General features: G+C 41.8%; 2 protein-coding genes across 5 annotated transcripts; both read left to right on the forward strand.

Moving 5' to 3' along the window:
* Positions 1–954: 954 nt before the first annotated feature.
* Positions 955–19,720, forward strand: LOC109414474 (dehydrogenase/reductase SDR family protein 7-like). 2 transcript variants are annotated; one of them, XM_062851689.1, is made up of 5 exons: positions 959–1,064; positions 1,155–1,328; positions 1,393–1,536; positions 12,759–13,224; positions 19,379–19,720. In XM_062851689.1, the coding sequence occupies exons 2-5, from the start codon at positions 1,167–1,169 to the stop codon at positions 19,588–19,590; spliced, it is 984 nt and encodes a 327-aa protein (XP_062707673.1). In that variant the 5' UTR covers positions 959–1,064; positions 1,155–1,166; the 3' UTR covers positions 19,591–19,720. The 2 variants fall into 2 exon arrangements, with proteins under 2 accessions (XP_019543857.2, XP_062707673.1); XM_019688312.4 differs by having other exon boundaries at positions 955–1,328.
* Positions 3,926–11,148, forward strand: LOC115261839 (uncharacterized). 3 transcript variants are annotated; one of them, XR_003895029.2, is made up of 3 exons: positions 3,926–10,760; positions 10,820–10,880; positions 10,934–11,148. XR_003895029.2 is itself a non-coding variant. In XM_062851647.1 (3 exons), exon 3 carries the CDS (start codon positions 4,578–4,580, stop codon positions 10,593–10,595), a length of 6,018 nt encoding a protein of 2,005 aa, XP_062707631.1. In that variant the 5' UTR covers positions 3,926–4,162; positions 4,222–4,282; positions 4,336–4,577; the 3' UTR covers positions 10,596–11,148. The 3 variants fall into 3 exon arrangements, 2 of the variants coding, with proteins under 2 accessions (XP_062707631.1, XP_062707630.1); XM_062851647.1 differs by having other exon boundaries at positions 3,926–4,162; positions 4,222–4,282; positions 4,336–11,148; XM_062851646.1 differs by having other exon boundaries at positions 3,926–4,162; positions 4,222–11,148.
* Positions 19,721–24,137: the final 4,417 nt, after the last annotated feature.

Here is a 24,137-nt window from a genome sequence, read left to right on the forward strand (position 1 = left end):
GATGAGCAGTAGGCCTATAGGGCCTACACGCTAACCCTCAGTTACCCAGATTGGTGTCAAAGCGACCCAGACTGAGCAAAACTGCAGTTACTCTAAACTGAGTAAAGGCACCTTTACTCAAATCTGGGTTACCGATGTTGGTGGCAAAATCTGGGTAAACGATACCCAGCTCCTCCGGGGCCTTGATTTTGTTAATTTATTTTCAATTTAGATTTTAAATAAAAAGCTCTTAATTTCCATGTGCTGTTCACTTACCTGATGCTGGAAAACAGTTCCCCGGAATAATTCCACTGTTTTCCCGTCATTTATCGGCATATTTTTCGCGAAAACATTCATAGTTTTCAGCGTTCTCCTGACCGCTGCCATATTCTCAAGCTGAAAAGTGACAAAGTGCCGATTACCCAGATCTTTACCCAAATTCAACGAATCTGGGTTTTCGGGTTACCCGGATTATGACAACTGCTAACAACATGAAAATCCGGGTCGAATCGACCCAGTCGATGGGTAGTTTCAGGTTAGCGTGTATATATAGGCCTATAGGGCCGCATGCGGGTCCCCTGGTTGAAACCCGAGACTGGAATCGATCCATGAACGTCGGGATCAAATTTAGAGGTTCAGTGTAACCTTTAAATCAGCTTATTGCGAGTCGCCGAAGCGATTTCAAATAAGCACTGTTAATTGTTTATGATTGTTTTCATTAGTATTGTTTCCCTTTACGGTTTCCTTGGCCTTGACTTTATTCAAGACTTGGTTTTTGTATGATTAATAAATACAATTACAAATTACATAAGATTACAAATTATTAGAAAATTTAATTTCTATTAAAAAATCTTATATTTATAAATATATATTTATTGAGCTTGAAAAGATTTGTATGTGCGTGCGCCAGGAGAACAGAGATGTGAATAGTGTTCTTCAAACGTCATGACCGTCATGTTTGTTTACATTTTCTTCCGCAGTCTTCTTGGATTAGCAGCGCTGTGTGGATGGTTGCGGTCAGTCTTCTGTGAATAAAAGTGCGACAAAAACGAGCTGAAATTTTAGATTGGATAATAGTTATAATTGTAATTCATTGCCTATACGGTGGACTAGCCGTGGAGAATCCTTAGATATATTGCGTTTTGCTTGGATATCAATCGGTGTGCATTTCGTAGTGAACCTTGAAGATGAAACAGCTGGAGGAATCGCCAGCTCTGTGCCGTTCGGAGGGAAGCCTTTTCTGGTGGATTTTGTCCACAGTATGGCTACCGTTCACCCTGCCTCATCTGATATTCAAAATCATAGGCATAATAAGGGAGCGACGATACCGCGAGTGTCTGCCGGGAAAGGTGAAACCAATTGGAAATGATTGCTTTTGCATGGTGTGATTTGCACTTTTTTTTTTGTTCACAGGTAGTGCTAATCACTGGCGCCAGTTCGGGACTGGGTGAAGCTCTGGCTCATACGTTCTTCCTAGCGGGCTGCAAAGTCGTCCTAGCTGCCAGACGGAAAGACGAATTGGAGCGGGTTCGGAAGGATTTGCTGGCCCTCCACACGGTAAATATAATTATTAAATAATTATTGTGTTACCTTCACAATCATCATCATTGCGAGCATGGGTTCGAATCGTGCTTGAGGTCATTGATTTGGGAACATTGGTCGATGATAAGCATTTGTTGGCATATCGATTGTTACTTGTTGATAATTAATCACGGTCAATAATCACTGTACTTACCTGTAATGCATTCAATGCATCATATTGAAACAAACTGAAGTATGACCGTACTACCGTGATTGACCACATTTTTCAAAATTGAACTAGGAACCAACACACGGAGCATACCATCCTCAATGTGCAAATTAAAAATTCCAAGCTTTTTAACGATATGGGAGATTATCGAGTGAAGGATATGTCGTTTTCGTTTTTGCGGCGGTGCTACACCGCTTCGTGCTACACTTTTTGCAGAATAAACGAACATTTTCGGTGCAGTTGCATTGGTGTGCGTGTATAAACATCAAAATATTGATAACTTTGCAAACGCTGATTGGTGGACACGGTGTGCACCAGCTACACTCCCGATTTTTTGAGTGCTACACTATCATGCGCGGTGCAGAAAAAGTGTTGCACCGGTGTAGCACGAAAATCAAAAACGAACATTTTCGATACAAAAGTGCTACACCGGTGTAGCTCCACCGCAAAAACGAAAACGACAATAGAATGTTAGTGCGACGTGCATTGCTACTAGGGACCAAGGTCACATCTGCGTCTCCGCGGCTTTCACGGAAGGGCCCATATAGCCACAGTTCTAGACGCACATTTGAAAAGGGCCTGCCTGCTTTGCGTAAACAAACATGTTTTTGTCTCTGCAGGGCCTATCTGCATCCACCCACGCACATCAACACCCTTATCAGAAAGGGTGTTCTGCAAGCTATCTGTTAAGGGTGTTGGTGTGCGTGGGTTGATGCAGATGGGCCCTACAGAGACAGAAACATGTTTGTTTACAAAAAGCAGATAGGCCATTTTGAAATGTTTGTCTAGAGTTGTAAAGGCGTGGATATTCAGCATGGGTTCGATTCCCGGTGAAAGTGCTGATAGAACACTAAGCTGGGGAGCAGGTTTTAACCCGGTTGGAACGTTAAAGTGTCTGTCAGGTTCTCTAAATACGTAGTTTGGAAAATATTCAATTATACACCGGAATAATCTATCTATCTATCTATTCTATCTATCTATATATATAAAAATGAGTTTGAAGTCCCTTTGAGGCAACAAAACTCAAGAACGGATGAACCGATAAGCTTGGACCAGGGTTGTGGAGTTTCAGGAGGGTCAATGTCGAATGACACTCGCTCTAACCATCACTTCATACGACAAACGCAGTCCATCAAAACATAATCGATTCATGCAAAAGCCACTCAAGCCAACCCTCGTTCAATGCAGAGTCAACCACATCCAACAGCAGCGATCGTCTCTTGTTTTCGAACCACACGATGAAACACCGAAGCGAGTTTTTGTTCTACGCTTTGCATTCTATTCATAGGGCGTGCTATGGTTGTGTTTGCTGCGCCATGCAATGAGCGCTTGCACGCTGACGTCATCACTGTCCCCTTCTCTTTCTTTCCTTCGGCGTCGGTCCATAAAGCCGTCCTTGCCCTCAAAAAAAAATTGAGGGCAATGTTTACAAATCGTATGAGAATTCGATGAGGTTATGTTTTTGATGCAAGCCTCTATTCTACTTAACAAATTGACCCTCATCCTGGCATTTTCAGACGAGAGTCACCCAGCAGTGAGTGACATAGCTCTGCGTCGGAACGACGGTTAAGAAGTGTTCGGCTACTCAAGAGATTTGCAGAGAAAGAGCGTGGCGGCGGCAGCCACCGTATCAATGCGTTCGTCTCGAATGTGTTCGATAGCAACATAGAGACGGTCGGCTGTAGCGTTGATGGGGGAAGAAGGGCAATGTTGATGTTGCGGCTTTTTGTGTTATGATGGTGATAATGCACAAGACTGAGCTTGACTCTTGCACGGTTCGGTTCGTATTCGTGTTGGCTGTGTTTATATGTCTAAAAAGTTACGAAAAACAACTAGAAAAGTAAGAAAATTGATAAAGTATTGATTTTCGGCAGTAATATTTTATCGGCGTAGCAGTCTCTTTAGGAAATCAGGTGTGGTGTGCTACACACAATCAGACACCAAAGAAGAGAACAGAACAACACAGACAGAATACAACATGACCCACCAGAAGAAGATCGTGACCCGACAATCAATACCCAAACTTGAGAACGTACTTGCATGCAACATTAGTTAGTAAAAATAGGACCGAAACGACAGTTGGATAAACAAGTTTTGCGACGAAGAAAAGAAAATATTGTAATAAGTGTTAAAATTAAGTGTTTTGTGCCGGTAACTATTATGTATAATTTAGAAGATTGTGACCTTTGTTGCGAACACCCCTCTAGTTGTGTCGCATCTGCTGCCCAGCGCCCTGCACATTCGGTCGGAGTGACATCTATGTCATAGGACGGAGTGACAGATTTGGAAGTGTCAACGAATAAGGGTTAAACAATAAGATCTTTGAAGCGTGAGGTCGCGATATTGAATTCGATTTATATTTTTCGTTTGATTTTGTTGAATTTGTTATTATTTAACCTATTAGTTATCATTAAGCGTTAATTCAACTATCAGGTGAGAACTTTGTGCAAAACTAGACTGAAATCGCCCATAATAATCAGATTTGTTCCTAGAGTCGCATGTGAGGTTATCGAACGAAACTGGTCCGTCACCGCAGTTGTTATTGACTATAAGGTAAATTTGCAATTACTAAATCTTGCGTTTTCTAAAGAAAATTGTTCAATTAGGCCAGCGATATTTTACCTTACACGATCTTTGATAACACTGAGCAGCGAGACGTTAAATCAATCATTACACGCATAAAACGTGAGTAAACATACAGTTAACAACATAACCAAATTCCTAATCATGAGTCTGTAATTGTAGGAAACTTTAACGTTACACGAATAAATACGTTATAAAGTTCGTGACGCCTTTTGATTCTGTTGCTACGACAACATTTTAAAGTTTCGTTTTGCTCTAGTGAAAAATGTCGCGTTTGTATGAAGATCAACACGAACACAGCTTAGAGCAAAGCTGCCTCCTATGTGGACAACCGGACACTAGCCAAATGGTGAGCTGCGACGAATGCCGAAAATGGTTTCACTTCGCTTGTGTCGGCGTGACTGAAGCTATTGCTGATTACGAATGGAGTTGTCAGAGATGTCATAATGCCAGAAACTCTGTTCAAGCGATGGCCACGGCCGCCACTACATCAATAAGCAATATGCTGCCACCCGTCAGTGCAGTATCGCAACCAGCAGTTTCTTCAGTGGTTCACAACCCGCAAGGAGTTTTCAATGCAGCTTCCTCAATGCCTACTAGCTTATCGCTAAATCAAGCTTTGCTGCTCCCGTCATCATCGGGTGGTGGCCACGTCGATCCAACACGCACCTATACAAGTTTCGTATCAATTCCATTGAACGATCCGTTGACGACAACCGCACCTTCGACACTGCCACTGTACGCTGCGCCTGCTCCACCACCACAAACAATGAATTCCACATCCGATTCGCTACTTCGTCAGAACCTTGTCTCTCAGCTACCATCGGAACTGCAGCTCCGGTTCTTAGAGGAAGAGCAGGCTCTCGAAATGAAGCATCTTCTACAGAGGTACCAGCTATTAGTCGACCGAACACCTCCTCCGATTACCAGCATTTTTCCAACGGCGACGCAAACCGGCGGTGCAGTGACCTCCGCTGAACAGTGTCGTCTATTCTCAGCTCATCAACCACGGATGGCAACAGTTAGCCTACCACCAGCTCCAGTCTTACCTAATCCGCAGTACCACTCTTCTCCGGTGTTCAATCCTCAAAGCTCTAGTAGGCCACCTCGTGGAGGCATTTGTTTCCAATCGCATCCATCTCCGGTGCAAAATCGGGCGAATCAAGATATTCCCCTCGCAAATCCCCTACAATGGACTGGATTTGGTAATGACTCAACAATGCTTAACAGAAGCCAAATTGCTGCTCGTCAGGCCGTGTCAAAGGAGCTACCGGAATATAACGGCGACCCGGAACAATGGCCTTTATTTTACGGCACCTTGGAGAGCACAACGCGAATCTGTGGGTATACCGCGGAAGAAAACATGATGAGATTGCAGAAGTGCTTAAAAGGAAAGGCGCTCGAAGCGGTACGTTATCAGTTGCTTCACCCAGGAAACCTCGACAGTGTTATAGCAACTTTAAAAATGCTTTTTGGTCGACCAGAAATAATCGTCCACTCGCTTGTTCAAAAGATACATTCTCTACCGGCACCGAAGCCCGATAAGTTAAATACGCTGATCGACTTTGCCATAGCCGTTAGGAATATGGTCGCAACGGTTCAAAACTGCAACCTAGACGAGCATCTTTGCAATATTTCTCTTCTACAGAGTCTTGTAGATCGCCTACCGCCCATGATACGCTTGAATTGGGCGACCCATCGACAAGGATTGTTTCGTGTCACCCTGACAGAATTCAGCACGTGGCTGTACACGCTCGCCGAGGCGGCGAGTACTGTAACTATACCTCAAATTCAGAACGATCAGGAGAAAGCGCGACGTGTACGAAGAGATGACGGGTTTCTGAACACTCACACTGAGACTAACCTGAAATCACGTGAATTCAAACCAAAACTGACAGCTAGTTCCAGTGGATGCATAATTTGCCAAGGAGGCTGCGAAAGCGTAGGTGATTGCAAGCAGTTTTTAATCCTGGACCATCCTTCACGATGGAATCTAGTCCGTGAGTACAGACTATGCCGAAGTTGTCTCGCGAAGCATCAAGGACCGTGCAAGTCGACCAGGACCTGTGGGAAATATGGATGCACCTTTAAGCACCACAGACTGCTGCACAATGATGCCAAGGACAACCGATCAATGATTCCTGCTACAAGTACGGCTGCGAGATGTCAGGAAAGCGAAAGCAATCATGCCGAGCACAGCGATGCTGCACACAACTGTAACACTCATCAAGCAAACAGCAAACCTGTTCTATTCCAGTACGTCCCGGTTACGCTTCATAACCGAGGAATAAAGATTCGAACCTACGCTTTCCTGGATCTTGGATCTTCGGTAACACTATTGGAGGAGAAACTAGCGTCCGAGCTGCGTCTGGAAGGACAGAATTATCCATTATGTCTTCGCTGGACGGGCGATGCTTGCCGGTATGAAGATTCAGCCAAAATCGTTGCTCTGGACGTTTCCGGGCCACGCGCAGAATCAAGCAAACACCGACTTGCTGAAGTATTCACCGTTAAGGAATTGCAGCTACCCCATCAATCTCTTTCGTTCAAAGACCTGGCGACAAAGTACGATCACCTACAGGGAATACCGGTAGAATCTTATTCAGATGTTCAGCCACGAATCCTGATCGGGATGAACAACGCTAGACTAGTTCACCCCCTGGAAAGTCGGGAAGGAGCCGAACACGAACCCATTGCAGCCAAAACGAGATTGGGGTGGATGGTGTTTGGAACATGCTCTTCAGGAGGACGATCTAGCTCAACGTCGATTCCACATAGCTTCCACGTTTGCCACCACGTAAATGACGTTGAATTAAACACTGCGGTAAAAAACTATTTCGCATTGGAAAACTTAGGGGTTTCGAAGCCGGAAAGATTACTCCTCTCGTCCGAAGATGAACGTGCCATGAAGATGATGCGATCTATAACAACGTTTGATAATGGAAGATACTGTACTGGATTGCTGTGGAAGTATGATGATGTCAAACTTCCCGATAGCAAGCCTATGGCTCTCCGACGTCATACCTGTCTGATGAAGAGGATGCAGCGGGACTCTGATTTAGCTGCAACGTTGACTAACAAGATGGACGAGTATATGGAAAAAGGTTACGTTCGAAAAATTTCCCCGGAAGAACAACAAAATCCAGGTGGTCGTGTATGGTACTTACCAATGTTTCCCGTATACAACCCGAACAAACCTAACAAGGTTCGAATCGTTTGGGATGCGGCAGCGACCACAGCAGGGACCTCTCTCAATGATGTTCTCATGAAGGGGCCGGACCAGCTTAATGCTTTACCGTTTGTGCTGTATAGATTCCGTGAGAAACGTATTGCTATTTCTGGCGATATCGCTGAAATGTTCCTTCGCATCCGAATGAACGAAAACGACCAACAATGCCAGCGTATTTTCTGGTGCAGTCAAGATGGCACGATCGGTGAGTACATAGTGACGGTAATGACCTTCGGCGCCAAATGTTCTCCTAGTTGCGCGCAGTTCGTGGTTAAAGAAAACGCTACTCGTTTTCAATCGGAATTTCCGGAAGCCGTAGAAGTTATTGAGAAGGGACATTATGTCGACGACATGCTAGCGAGCGTTGATACGGAAGAAGATGCTATAAAGCTAGCGAGGGACGTACGCCATATACATCAGCAGGGAGGTTTTATGATGAGAAATTGGATCTCCAACTCACCGAAGGTGGTACAGGCGCTAGGAGAAACCGTAACAACGGAGAAGAACCTGGACGTGAACAAAGAAGCGATCCTAGAAAAGGTCCTAGGCATGTGGTGGGATACCAAATCAGATACATTCCGCTACAAGCTATCCACCGAGCGAAATCAGCAATTGCTCACAGGCCAAAAACATCCCACTAAACGGGACGTCCTGCGTATATTGATGTCGGTCTACGACCCCCTTGGCCTGTTATCTAACTACATGATACTCTTGAAATTGCTTTTCCAAGAAATTTGGCGAGAAGGCATTTCATGGGACGACGAAATTGGCGAGAGGCAAATGGAAAAATGGAATCACTGGCTAGGTCTACTTCCCGCGGCTGAATCCGTACGAATCCCTCGATGTTACCACCAGTCCCCATCCAGAGGGACTGAAAGGACCGTGGAGATCCATACTTTTGTTGACGCCAGCGAGCTCGGATATGCCGCCGTTTGTTACTTTCGGTTCACTGAAGGAGAACAAATCTCATGCTCGCTGGTAGGATCTAAAAGTCGAGTTGCGCCGATCAAATTTGTGTCGATTCCACGCTTGGAACTCCAGGCAGCAGTCGTAGGTTCGCGGTTAGCAAAAAGCATCGAAGAGGGGCATTCCATTAAAATCACCAGACGGTACTTTTGGACGGACGCACGTGACGTTATGTGTTGGCTAAAATCAGACCACAGGAAGTACTCGCAGTTTGTCGCCTTTCGTGTTGGTGAAATATTAGAAGCAACTGAATTATCGGAGTGGCAGTGGTTGCCAGGTAAAACTAACGTGGCCGATGAGGGCACAAAATGGAATGATCATCCAAGCTTCGATGTACAGTCTCGGTGGTACTCTGGACCTCCTTTCCTATCAAGGCCGAAAGAGGATTGGCCAAGCACATCGTTCAACCAAGAAACCGTTGAAGAGCTGCGGCCAACGTTACTTCACCACTATATCAATGAAGGGAACGATATGCTGCGACCTGAAAACTATTCAAATTGGAATCGTCTACAACGAATGTCTGCTTTAGTCCTGCGGTTTCCTGCTAACATCAGACGAAAAATGAAGGATGTGCCACTTCTTCGAGGACCGCTAACTAGCGAAGAGCTAGCAGAAGCGCAAACCTTTCTCTACAAGCGTGCTCAATGGGAATGCTATGGCATCGAGATGACAACGCTGTCCCGCCACGAGAATCCAATAGGAAAGTCAACTTTACCCAGGACAAACTCCCTCTACAAATTAAGCCCGTCTCTCGACATCACCGGATTGCTGCGTATACATAGTCGCATCGATGCATGTGACTTTGCCGGTGAAAACACGCAATTTCCAATAGTTCTGCCTCGAAGTCACCCCCTTACCAAGTTAGTGCTGCAAGATATCCACGAAAAATACCACCATCAATGCAACGAAACGTTCGTCAACGAAGTGCGACGAAAGTTTTACATACCGAAAGTGCGTGTCGAGTGTAATAGAGTTCGCAGAGAATGTCAACGGTGTAAAATTCGCCGAGCCAAACCGGATCCTCCAATGATGGCCAACTTACCAAAGGAAAGGTTGGCGGCTTACGTGCGCCCGTTTTCGTATGTGGGCGTTGATTATTTTGGGCCCTATCAGGTTACAGTTAGACGACGGCCTGAGAAACGGTGGGGAGTATTGGTGACCTGCTTGACGACTAGGGCCATTCATATTGAAATTGCCAACTCGCTGTCTACAGATTCGTGCATAATGGCCTTGAACAACTGTTTTGGTAGAAGAGGAACTCCGATACAAATAATAAGTGACCGCGGTACCAACTTTGTGGGGGCATCCAAGGAGTTGAAGGAAGCACAAGCTCTGATCGATAACCATAAGTTGGCGTCGGAATTCACAACACCTTCCACAACTTGGAGATTCAACCCCCCTGCCTCCCCTCATATGGGTGGCTCGTGGGAGCGACTAATACAGACTGTGAAGCGGATCTTGTCAGAAATGAAACTGAATCATTCACCCACCGACGAAGTTTTAAGAAGTTCAATGATTAAAATAGAAAATATCGTGAACAGCAGGCCTTTAACTCATGTCCCTATCGACGATGAGTCATCACCGGCCTTAACACCGAACCATTTTTTGGTCGGCTCGTCGAATGGTTCAAAACCACTTGTACCCTATAGTGACAGTGCTAAGGCCGTGAAACACTCATGGCAGACTTCAGACATCCTAGCAAACTATTTTTGGAAACGATGGGTCAACGAATATGCTCCGGAAATCACCCGCAGGACTAAATGGTTTAGCCCTGCGAAGCCGATTGCTGTGGGAGATGTCGTTATCATCGTGGACTCCGCTTTTCCGAGAAATTGCTGGCCCAAAGGCCGAGTGATAGCAATCAACACTTCGAAGGATGGTCAGGTACGATCAGCGACGGTTCAAACCATTACCGGAATTTACGAGCGACCGGTAGTCAAACTGGCAGTGCTGGACATTGCAGGTAACGGAAGCATGCTGGACCAGGGTCCACCTGCTGGGGGGGACTGTTGCGAACACCCCTCTAGTTGTGTCGCATCTGCTGCCCAGCGCCCTGCACATTCGGTCGGAGTGACATCTATGTCATAGGACGGAGTGACAGATTTGGAAGTGTCAACGAATAAGGGTTAAACAATAAGATCTTTGAAGCGTGAGGTCGCGATATTGAATTCGATTTATATTTTTCGTTTGATTTTGTTGAATTTGTTATTATTTAACCTATTAGTTATCATTAAGCGTTAATTCAACTATCAGGTGAGAACTTTGTGCAAAACTAGACTGAAATCGCCCATAATAATCAGATTTGTTCCTAGAGTCGCATGTGAGGTTATCGAACGAAACTGGTCCGTCACCGCAGTTGTTATTGACTATAAGGTAAATTTGCAATTACTAAATCTTGCGTTTTCTAAAGAAAATTGTTCAATTAGGCCAGCGATATTTTACCTTACACGATCTTTGATAACACTGAGCAGCGAGACGTTAAATCAATCATTACACGCATAAAACGTGAGTAAACATACAGTTAACAACATAACCAAATTCCTAATCATGAGTCTGTAATTGTAGGAAACTTTAACGTTACACGAATAAATACGTTATAAAGTTCGTGACGCCTTTTGATTCTGTTGCTACGACAACATAGATGATTAATGTTTTTTATAATGTTTATAGGAAGTATTTGTTCGAATGTTTAAATGTTCAATGACCACTGCTCAACAAGAGCCTCCTGATAAAATTGCTACTGTTTCTGTAAGATTTGCGTAAGTTTCCTTGACTATGCGATATTAATGTAATCCTTGTAATCACTTTTAGAATCCTTGAAAAAGGTGTTAAATACATCGAAACGTCGGACATTGAAACAAATTAGCTTTTGATTTCCTAAAGAGACTGCTACGCCGATAAAATATTACTGCCAGATTCCCTCAGTCGATAGAATTCCTCTCAGTATTGATTTTCGTGAGCTGGGAAGGAAATCAACACGATTGAAATGAAACCAATCTAGAGTGCGGTGACGTTATGACCTCAACAGTTGTCAAACCACCACAGTAGACCGGCCCACATTTGTATGGCGAGAAAGAAAAGTTGGAAAAATTCACGGGGCACCCTCTAGCATCGTGCCTTTGGATGAGGAGAACAATCTGTGAAAGATTCAGCCCAATCGGTTTAAAACTGAGTTGGCGCAAATGAGTTGAAGGTTTGTATGGGATTAGTATGGGAAACTGGATGGCCTACAGTCTCTCACTCAGTACGCCGGTTCAGCGAGACGGATTTAGCTCAGAATAGAAAGAATGGTAGTTGACACCCTAAGGAACAATTTTGTAGAAGACCATACTGCCCATGGTCGCATATCAGTCCCATCTTTGCTGGGTTTCCTATTCATATGGGACAATTATGCGATCATAGGCAGCATATCGTGATAAAACTTAATTTAGTTGCAGTTTCAGCTAACGAAAGCAGGATGAGGACATCTTCCCCCGTTTACTCTCGGTTGTTACATGCAGCACGTGTTTGTCGGTCGAAGCTTGCGCGCTACATCATAGGCAGCTATGTGATTCTTCATTGTTTCGATACCCGCACACGTGCGTGAGCAATTGAAATGAAGGACAACATAGCCGCCTATGATGTAGAGCGCAAGTTTCGAACATCAAACACGTGCTGCATGTAACAACCAAGAGTAAACAGGGGAAGATGTCCTCATCCTGCTTTCGTTAGCTGAAACTGCAAGTAAAATTAAGTTTTATCATGATATGGTCTTCTACAAAATTGTTCCTTAGGGTATCAACTACCATTCTTTCAATTCTGAGCTAAATCGAACTCGTTGAACCAGCGTACTGAGTGAGAGACTGTAGGCCATCCAATTTCCCATATATTTGAACTGAAAATCCCATACAACCCTTCAACTCATTTGCGCCAGCTCAATTTTAAACCGATTAAGCTGAAATTTTCACAGATTGCTCTTCTCATCCATAGGCACGATTTTAGAGGGTGCCCCGTGGAATTTTTCGACATTTTTGTTTTTGGGCCGGTCTACTACCACAGCTTGGCAAGACAAAGTTTGCCGGGACAGCTAGTATGTAATGAATTATGTAATAACTTTGTAACTCATTATTCAATAACCGAGGCCGCAGATAATAGTAACTTTTTACATATTGCTTTAAGTATAAACCACTTCTTTTGACAAATCAAAATAATTGATATCGCGGTGTCTAAAGTTATTTTGGATAAGTTTCAAAAACAAAAAAATCTTTCCAGACCGTTGTTACGCACTCTCCTGTGGTGATTCCGTTGGATCTATCGGACATCAACTCGCTCCAAAATAAGGCCCAAGAAGTTTTGGAAATCCATGGACAAATAGACATTCTCATCAATAACGGCGGCATAAGCGTCAGGTCGGACTGCCTGTCCACCGCGCTGGACGTCGACATCAAGGTGATGCTGGTCAATTATTTCGGCACGGTGGCCCTCTCAAAGGCCTGCCTCCCGTCGATGATCAAACGCAAACAGGGCAGAATCGTGTGCATTTCAAGCGTCCAGGGAAAGTTCAGCATTCCCCATCGGTCTGCCTACGGCGCTTCAAAACATGCTCTGCAAGCTTTTTGCGACAGTCTTCGTGCAGAAATGGCCGAACACAACGTAAAAGTGACGTTGGTCTCACCCGGATACATAAGCACTGCGTTATCTCTCAATGCACTCACCGGAACGGGGAATCAGTATGGAAGTAAGTAATCTTATGATAGTAAAACATAAAAACAAATAACTACTGTTTTTTGTATTGCTAAGGTAACTTTTTTTTTAAATTAATACCAACATGTTTTCCAATATCTGTTTGAGCTATTTTAGGAATGAAATTCCTTTCTATTTTGAAAGCGTCGCGACAGTTGCGCTACTAAAAATGCTATGAAAATATGACAACCCGCCAGATACGAATAAAGGCAAATAATTTGATAGCGACCGGTGTGGAAAAGGGCGGCTAAATTAAAATGATAGCGTTGAGCGTAGCTCAAGTTGTAGCCGCTGTTACGGATGCTCTAACTAGTCTTCGTTTAGTTGAGTACCGTTCTTGAAATGAATTATTCATTCGCGTGGAAGCCGCCTCCCAACGAAATGTCTATGCTTAGAAATGACAGGGACTCGCCTAATTTAGTAGAACAGTTTATAGTTAGATACTTCAACTTGAGAGCACTTATTAGCGTTAGCGTTAGCGTAGTTACGGTATACTTCGTAGATTAAATACTTCAACTTGAGAGCACTTATTTGTCACATAGGGTGGGGCGGGGCAAGATGGGTCACGGGGCAAGATGGGTCAGTGCCATTTTTGGGCGCATTACTCATGTTTTGTTGAGATTAATAATTTTGTTAGATGACCAGCATGAATATACAAAAGTTTGGGGCATTGATTGAAAAATTATTCACTCTCATTGGAAATAAAAAATAAAATGGTTTTTAGCCATTTTTCTTATGCGATACATTCCATATAATCTCCATATAAACGGCCGCGGGGCAAGATAGGTCACCTTCAATTTTGAACGTATTTTTGGTGCATTCAAAAGTTATTTATTTTTTATTACAAGACTATCTCATAAATGACTTCAATCAAGCGGAATGAACACTCAAAATTATAACATAAAATTATGATAATTTTTTAATGAAAACATCAATTTTCAAGACGCCTTAGGACCACTCAAATCGTAAAGTTTTTTATATTCCAAATAAATCTATAAAATGTTTACTAGTAGCTCTTGTTTATTCAGTATGGATATGGAGCATATGTGAATGCGGAACAAATCTTATATTTTGACGTTTTTCGTTGAGAAAATGTGAATTACTTAAAAGGAGACCCATCTTGCCCCGCACTTTTTTCACGGTGCAAAATCGATCACTTTTTAAAACTGCTCGTTTAACATCATATTTTGTATTTAATGAACTTTTTATCGACTTTTAGCATAGCTAACTAGTGTATTAAAGAGTAGCGGACGAATACAAACCAATACGATTTGTATTTACAAAGTTATGGTGATCCATCCTTATGCGACCCATCTTGCCCCGCCCCACCCTACTCCGCTTCAACGCTGGATATTACAGACGCAACCTATGAGTACCCGTTGGCAATCGTTCATGACACCCGTTTTCAAACGTGGCGATCGACATAATGTTACGAACTATTGTGGCATCACTAGTCTGTCAGTTGCTTCAAAACTGTTTGAAACTATAATATATTTTTTAATTAAATCTGATGTCCCTCGAAGAAGCTGCCTCCGGTCGCTACTATTCATCTTGTTCGTCAACGTTGCAGCTTTGGTTCTAGGCAAAGAATTCAAGCTTACCTATGCTGACGATTTAAAATAGTATATTGTGATTCGTACCGAAGATGGCGCCAACAGAGATCGCTGACACTATGTACATAATTATTAGCGTTGAGAAATGTCAAGTGATCACCTTCCATCGCTTGAAAACCCCAGTAATGTTTGACTACCATCGGAAACGTTCTGGAAATAGTTACTTGCCCAATAGATTTGGGAATTCGTCTGTATACCAAGATGGGTTTTGATCTGCAGTGATCTGAAATTGTTTCAAAAGCGATTCGACAGTTGGGCTTCATTTTCATAGTAGCCAAGGATTTCTCGAACCCGCACTGCTGGAAATTGTTGTACTGTGCTCTTTTGCGCCCAATTATGGAGAATGCTTCGTTCGTGTGGCATCCATGTCAAGTTACGTGGTGCATTAGAATTGCTCGGATACAGAAACGATTCATTCGCTTGGCGCTCAAGAATTTGCCATAGAGAGATTCCGACAATCTGATACCATCTGCCCGTGTAGCTGCCGGCTTAGAATATGACTACGGACCCCCTGTTCCAGGGGTAAAAGTTCACCAAACAGGGGACCCCAATCCAAGGTGTCAGGCGACCCGTGCTGATAGATGAATAGTTGAGGGGAAGAGATGCTCGATCGTTAACGGAGCCCGTAACACCTTTTAGGGTTGTGTTGTCGCACATAAGAGCGTCTGTAGGTTTGGATCACTGTCGAGCGGGATTTCTTTTTATGGAACAGATAATCGAGAATTTTAACTAAACTGTGATTTATTGTACACACTACACTTAAGTTCAACGGAAACTACGACTGGGCTGTAATTATGGTTTAGGTACATTATAACGCTAAATGTCGTTTAACTAGGATGATTTATTCTAACTGTGAACGGATTAATGTTTATGTGCGCGCGTTAGACATTTTTTTATTTGACAAGAACATTAAAGATATGATAATTTATTAGAACAGAATTTATTTTCAAGAACAACAAAAAAATCAAAATTGCGCAAAAGAAATATTTTACATACGAATCGAATAATAGAGGAACGATTTTGAATAGTTTAAGAAGGGTTCTGTTCACTATACCTAGGTGGACTAAATCAGGTTTTTTTTTAAAGTAAGGAAGACCCTCCGTACCACCTGGCGGCCTGTTTTTTTGGTCGTCTTCGAGCATTATCATTTACTTTCCTCGCTGTTATACTTACCGATCCGTGGATACATTTCCATCGCGTTTATTGTTCCATAGTTTCATAGCTCGAAAACGCTTGTATCGTGCTAGCACAGATAACAGATGTTTATCCTATAACAAAATCTAAATCAAAACCGGTTTAAAAGCTTCTTCTTCTTCTTGTTTTTGGCTCTTTGGCCTTTTTGCCTCTCTTCAACTTAGTGTTCTTCGAGCACTTCCACAGTTATTAATTGAAGGGCTTCCTTTGCCTGCCATTGCATGAATTTGTATATTGTGAGGCAAGTACAATGATACACTATGAAAATTTTCGCGGCCGGAACGGGAATCGAACCCGCCATCTCCGGATTGGCGATCCATAGCCTTAACCTTTGCGTCACCAACGTATTTTGCGCACTTAAAATTTGATGTTCATTTAGCTCTATTTTCTTCAATTTTCACCCGATTTTGATGAAAATTTGACTAAACAACCGGAAATTACTACCGTTTCATAGAATGCATCGGTTGGGCAAGTTGGTTGACCGGTTCCGGATTTATACGGAAACCCAGTGGGGTACGTCGGTTGGCCAAAGGAGATCGCCTTCAAACATTTTGCTCTACAACAGTGGTGCTCAGGTGGATGTTTATCACGGGCCAAATTGAGATTTTACGTCTGAGCCTCGGGTCGCAGGATAAAAATTGCCTTGAATATTATATTAAAAGTTTTCTAACTTTTTTACTAAGGCAATTTTAGTACATATTGGAAAACCATAGGTTTTTGGATAATTTCGACAAGTATCCCTTGCACTTAAACATTTTCAAAGATCTCAGTTAGATCATCGAAAACACATTGAAAATAGAAAATTCTTTCCAATTGCAAGTCTTTTGTAGTAGCTTATCATTTATTGCTACTTATGGCTGGATTATCTACACACCATCTTCAAAATGTAGCTTCAAACTACAGAAGAAACTGTAGATACTGTAGCATGGTTGAAGTTTTATATAACAAACAAAATATTTGCTTAACCTTCCGTAACTCGTGCGGTTGGCCATCTTCGTCAGTAGCACGCTAATGCTGAGTACGAAAAGCGAGATTTTTTCAACGTGTTGTTCAAAATAAAATAGCGCGATCGCTCGAGGGTTAACATTATTTTTTACTACTATTTTGAGAATTGTGGACCAAGCAAAAGATTTTTTGGAGAGTATTTAAACCGCTTCTTAAAAGAAACGGGACTTGGAATCATGTTTTCAATCTTACCTCGGTAAGACCAAATATCTAAAAATAATGATAAAATCTACAGTTAAGATTAACACAAACTAAAATAACTTTTTTTCACAACTTTTTCAATCTTAGAAAATTATTAAGAGTACACACTTAATTTTGATTACCGAGTTCGGTAATTTTTTGACGAGATTAAAACTGCTGAGCACCGAACTCGTTCAGCAAAAATGCATTGTTTACCTTTTCCATACGATTTTGACAGTTGTTTTACTGAGCCTCAGTAAAATCGATTACCGAAACTACCGAGATCGTACTGCTGTTATAATCTCGTCAAAAAAGTACCGAACAGGCAATTCAGAAATAAGTGTGTATTAATGTTGCCATCGAAATCATTTCATCTCAAATTGGAAATAAATATTTGCATAAGATTGAGCATTAGTATAATATTTTTGCATAATTTGAACCATAATCAGTAATTTTTTTTTTTCAAAATCCTCTGCGGGCTGCAAACAAGAGCTTCGAGGGCCGCATGCGGCCCGCGGGCCGCAGTTTGAGCACCACTGCTCTACAACAACGTTTTGGTTATGTGGTAGTTTATCACATCAATGTAGGCCGAGATCTTGGGATTATCATTATTAGTCGAGACGTCAACTGGATGAGTACCACATTGGCGACGAGCGAACCCTGTTTGCTTTGGAGCTTTCGAAGCGATTATCGGAGCGTTTAGCAATACGACTCAGCGATTTTGAAGATCCACCCCATGGAAAAATCAAGATCCGTCGACATTTCTTTCAAGAACGCTTCTCGATAAAGGATCAACAATTTTTACACGGCTTCCTCTTCTCTCCATGACTTGGTATTCCGTGCCGCTGAATGTTGGAGTGAGTTTTCCGGACGATACAAGATTTTGTAACAACACGCGATCTCCTACTTGAATATCAGAGGGTTTTGCATGGCGCCTCATGTCTTCTCTTTCTTGGAAGTAATATCGGCAAAGATTGCGGTTAATGGACGAAGGTCGGTTTCGAATCCAAAGTCTCTCTCATGTAAGAATATCGCGCTTATTCAAGTCATATCTATCGGATATCCATGTGATTCTATTAGTGACGGCGTTGCCTTGGAAAGATATTTCTATTATAAACACTACTAGAAACGCAAAAGCATAAAAAAAGTAGGTTTCACGTCTCTAATAAACGCCAATGTCTGCTAAACTTGGTATGCTGTTAAAGAAAAGGAGATGTGGTAGTTTATCACATCAATGTAGGCCGAGATCTTGGGATTATCATTATTAGTCGAGACGTCAACTGGATGAGTACCACAGGTTATTTTTTCAATTTGTGGCCTTTCCTCGGTAGATCGATCATAGTAGAACCTAAATAAGGTCTTGAATCTTTTAACGAAGTGTGTTTTCACGAATTGAAGTCAATTTTGAAAATTGGGACGGAAATCGATAAACGCCTAAATGTATGCAATGTCTTGTAATTTCATGTAGTTAGAACTGTTGTGTCCAATATTTGTTAATATAAATTTCTAAAGCAACTCAAAAAGAAAATTCAATATACGTAACATATAATAATATGTTGACATACAGTTAAAACAAAAAAAAATACGCAATTTATGATTTGATTGCTAAATTCTTACTTGATACTTGATGGGCTACAACTCGTAGCGGTGAGTCTACGCCGAATGAAGTATCCGTCTCCACTGGCCTCGGTCCTGGGCCAATCGCTTCCAGTCGCCCTGAACGTTTAGAGTCCTTAGGTCCTCCTCAACTGCAAAAAGCCAACGTGTGCGTGGCCTTCCACGAAGCCGACGACTTCTTCCTGGATCTCTGCTGAATATAATTTTAGCTTGTCGTACCTCCGGCATACGAGCTACGTGTCCAGCCCACCGCAGCCTGCCGTGTTGTATTCGCTTCACTATATCCATCTCTTTATACCGTTACCGTTATACCGTTACCGTTTATACAGTTTACCGCCGAGTATCGTTCGCAGCACTTTACGTTTACGTTACTTTGGATAACTATGTAGTTTATGTTGCAAGAAATAGAGAAAAAACGCTGTTCATTTAGCTCAGTGATTTCCAAATGATTTTTGTTTGAAAGTCTCTTTCACTTTTGAATGAAGATTGCTAGCATTATGTACGGGATTATCGCTACACTGATTCATGTTCTTGTTTCAGAAAATGACGCCGCAACTGCAACCGGCGCTTCACCGGAAAAGGTAGCTAAGCTAATACTGAAAGCTGTTCTACGCGACGAGGATGACATCACGATCGCCCCCATCGCTCCACGAGTAGCATACTGGATCCGCCATTTGTGTCCACCGTTATATTTTTGGATAATGGCAAGACGGGCACAGAAGATTGATTCAACCGCCAACAAAGACGATTGATCATGCAGAGCATGATGATGATAAAGGTAGGTGGGTAAATTTAAACCAAAGATTGTTGGTTTCTTTCTGTGATGGCTTCACGTGACTATGAGGATTCTCGATCCTCCAAATACAAAATACTCGTTATCTATGGACCTTTCTTTCAAACAGATAGAACAAAAAGAACAGTATTGCCATGTTAAAACATTCATTCTTATTTGTGTTAATACATTCAAAATATTGACTATCCACTGCTTTTGCTATACTTGCAAATATATATATTTCAAAAACATTGAAGGTCACTTTAGCCCAAGTTTCAAATACCGTTGCAATATTTATTTGTGCTTGTTTGCCCAACGAGGATATGTCGTGATGCTAATTTGATCCATCAAACATTAATATCTGGTTAATTGACACTTTGGGCTTTTAACATTTAATACTGCTTTAAAGGTTGTTCATCCGACATCGATGTTATTTCCAAGATGTTTTGCCTTTAAATACTGAACAACTGAATAATATGTGAATCAATACCTTTATAAAATAAAAATAGGGAACTGAAATTGGTTAGAGCACTATACTGGGTCATTTCTAAAATTAAAGTAGAGTTAACGCGCAATCACACTACTGAGCGCAATTTATTTACCCTCTTAACTTTCCTGTGCAGTCCATCATCGATTACATTATTAATCTTCAGACGTTATCAGGATGGTTTCATGAATCCGACTAGAGCAAGGCTACACGGGGTCGCGAGCAAGATGGACCAATCAAATGACAATCGATCTGTGAACCCTTCGCAGAATGTGACTACCATGGACTGACAGCCACTGCCACGACTCCGTTCTGTACAGTAGAAGACACTGATGCCTTAGGCTGATCGATAAGTAAATTAAAAAAAAAGTCTTAAAACAAATTCTCACTGCTTTGAAATTTGACCGCCAGTGACTTTCTAGCATCAATTTAAAGTTTGCCAACATCGACGGGCTTGGTGGTCTAGTGGCTACCGCTTCTGATTTGTATGCAGAAGGTCATGGGTTCAATCCCCGGCCCGTCCCTTTCCTCATACTTTGTATCTTTCTATCTACTTTCTCTCTCTCTCTCTCTTCTTTAGATATGCAACTCATGTATATGTTCATAGCCAGCGCTAGAACCAGAAACGAATTGAAAAATTGAAAAATTTGTTTCCCTTCTTTCCAACTTTCATAGCACAGTTTATATAACGCCTACAAGTTATGCAAACCAAAGCGCTTGACCTTCATAGTATTCACTACACAATCTATCACTATAAATAACCCTTATCCATGGATCGCATCACCGACCCAACGGTGACCCCAAGATCTCCCATCATTTCCGTATAACAAATACCCCAGTTCGTGCGGGTTGTGGGGACGCAGAGGTGCTCTCGGTCTCTAGTAGCAATAACCAGCACACTCTAACATTCCTTTTCCTTCCCAGCTGACTATAAGGACGTGGCCAGCGCCGTTATTGATCAAAAATGTATGATCTACTTAAATTGCACTTTGAGAGAATAAGTGAAGTGTCCCAGCCCAGCTCAGATCAATCACGGGGGAGCAACCAGTGACATGTATTGTCAGATTTGATCGTCGATCGTTGATCAATTTAAAGTTTGCCGACATTGGAAAATGGCATAAAACATTTTTGATTTTGCATACGTGCGATAAGTCGAAACTCAAAAGGCTGAAATGAAAATTCGACGCCGTCAATTCAAAAACAGCCGTTCCCAAGATCATATCCAGTTCATGGTATGCTTTATTGATGAGCCACATGATTATGGCAATATTTATCAAAAGAGTAGTGTATTTTCAAAAGCAGAGAAGAAGCAGAGTTTTTGTGTGACCCTGACCCATATAGCTAAAAAGCGGTAAGTGCACGGGAATTCAGAAAAATCACAGATATGTAATATCTGTAGAAAAACCATATTGAGGGTTACCGGTTCTATTCCCGGTCAGTCCAGGAACTTTTCGAGATGAACATTTTCTTGGCTTTGTTGGAAATACAGTGTCTTTTTGCCCGCCACATATAATTAACAATGATCAGACTACTAATCTGAAACGGTTAAGCACGTACTGTTCGTGTGTCCGCGGTAGACACACAACTCCAGGCAATCCTGTGCAGAGGATTCGACCCAGACAGTGGAAAGGAATCCTGGTGAGGGTCTGGACAGATGTAACCACGATTTTCGCAAGTGCTTGTGTGTGCAAGCGGACAGGGCTTTGTCTTCAGATCTGGGACGACCCAGCCCCACATGTCGACGACAAAAAGGAAATTCTAAGCTTCATGACTAGGAAGTTAAACTTCTTTTTCTTGCCTAACGTGGCACGGAGACACTCTATGCCTACGGAAATCAAGGAAATTTGGAAAGTTCCTGAACTGATCGAAAATGGAACCCGTCACCCTCAGCATGGTCATGCTAAATACCCACGCATTTCCAGTTGTGGCTATAGAGGCCCTTCAGGGTGTATATTAGCACTAGTTCCTCTCCGAAGCAAGATTTGGTGATGATCCTACAGGGACGAAGGAAAACTGTTCAAAGGCTATGGTTTTGGTGGTTCTACCTCGTTTGGCATAATGCCATTTTGCGTACAGTCACTTGACATAATATATAGTAATTTGGCACGACGATCGTTTTGTAGAATGGTCATTTAGCGTAACTCTAAATAAAAGACGATTGAAGTTGAACATGATCAATGCAAATAATTTGCGCTCATTCTACTATCGAAGGTCACTACTTGTTCTTTACGAAGTTTTCTCACGTATACAATAAGGCGGTCTGAACCCTACCTGAGTTATAGCGTGTCTATTTTTTTTTTCAACCCTCGATAGACCTTGCATTGCAACCCTGTTGCAGATTTTCTGAACCGATAGAGATCTCAATAGAGAAATTGAAACAAAAGGTGCAGGTACGCTTTTTGCCCAAATGCCAAATATTTAACCACTTTTGACAGATGAGTTTTAAGAGATTGTTTGATTCTGTTTGTCCCTATTCGTTTTTCGAGAGTGACAAATATTGACTGGTGCGCTCTAGGTATCTGATGCACCGCGTGGCTTTTGTAACGTTTCCAAAAGCGCATTTACACGAAATTCCACGCGGAACATCCCTTTGGAAAGGAACAGCCGCACTTAAGGAAACGCCGCAACGTTATCTCCTATGAATGGGAGCATGAAGTAAACGGGGTGCAAAAAACGCGACTGTTCTTTAACTGTAAAAAGTGATCAAATAGTGAAATGTTAGCTAAACATTTTCGAAATTATGTCATAATATGTGGACGTTATGATAAAGCATTGCAAGGGTGTCTGCTTTTTTGTTCATTTGCATCTTTTATCTCTGCAGTGCGATCGAAAGGTTGCTATATGCAGCTGTTGGTGTCTCTTCACATTTCTCAATTTTCTACTGCCAACGCATGTTGGGGTTGAAAGTTCTAGAAAATTAAGATCTTAGGCCTTTTTGTAAATGTTACTTCAAATTTTGAAAAAATCAATTAATTGGTACATGAACACCAACTCATTTATTACTAGCAAGTAGAGTAAAGATTTCTCTACTTGATGACTAGAAAGTATGCGTACATTTAGTCAATAGAAAGTTCTCGCTAAAAAGATTTGTTGAAGGTACACCGGGCAAGTTGAAACGGGTGGGGCAAGATGAAACGCGAAGTCTTGAAAAAGGTGTAATGAAACCTTGTAAAAATATTCTTTACGAAAACATTGTTTGATTCAAAAACTATGTCTAACGACATTCAAATTGATTATCATGACTATATAACATCACGTTAATCCGCTGTTTCATCTTACCCCACCCGTTTCAACTTGCCCCGGTGTATCTTATAGAAACCTTCATACACTTTCCACAAGTGCAATTAAACGGTTATATATGTTAAGGCCGGTAATAAAAATGACTTTTTTAAACATTTTTATCTTGAATTATGAATTCTTAAGAATTCTGTGTCGAATTTTCATAGAGATCCAAGCAGTAAAAGCAAAAATATAGCGTTTTACGCCTCACACTCTTATATTTAAAAAAAAAAAGTCGATGCCGTGACTACGATTGCAAAATCACTTCTCAACCAATTTCAACCATTTTTTTTGAGTGTACGCCCTTTATGTATCGTGTCAACATTTTTCATAAAAAATTTCATATAATTTTAATGATTTTTCATTCATTTTTATTAATAAAAAAAATGTTTTTTGATAAAAATCTTTCCTGTTTGCAAAATAGAACAGATCGTTCAAGGACATCACAAGGTCCTCTAGTAACGGTTTTGCTTTGGGGTTTCGCTCTCAGTTTAGCCATTGGTTGGACTGTAATTGCCTCTTCAAAGGAAACACGTTTTACAGAAATTGATAAATGATAGTGTTTTTTTTCATGGTCACAAGCTGATTTTACGCCATTCAACATATATAACCCCTTAAGATTTCACTTTTCCGCGCATTTTTGTCGGCTTTTTGTGTGTTTTAATAACGTGTATTTTAATTTTTGAGCTAATTCTACACTTTAAACTTTTTTGTCGGTTCCACAGATATTCTAGACATGCCTTTAGTAATCCTACATTATA

The sequence above is a fragment of the Aedes albopictus genome, chromosome 2, assembly GCF_035046485.1.
Source record: "Aedes albopictus strain Foshan chromosome 2, AalbF5, whole genome shotgun sequence".
Classification (NCBI taxonomy): domain Eukaryota; kingdom Metazoa; phylum Arthropoda; class Insecta; order Diptera; family Culicidae; genus Aedes; species Aedes albopictus.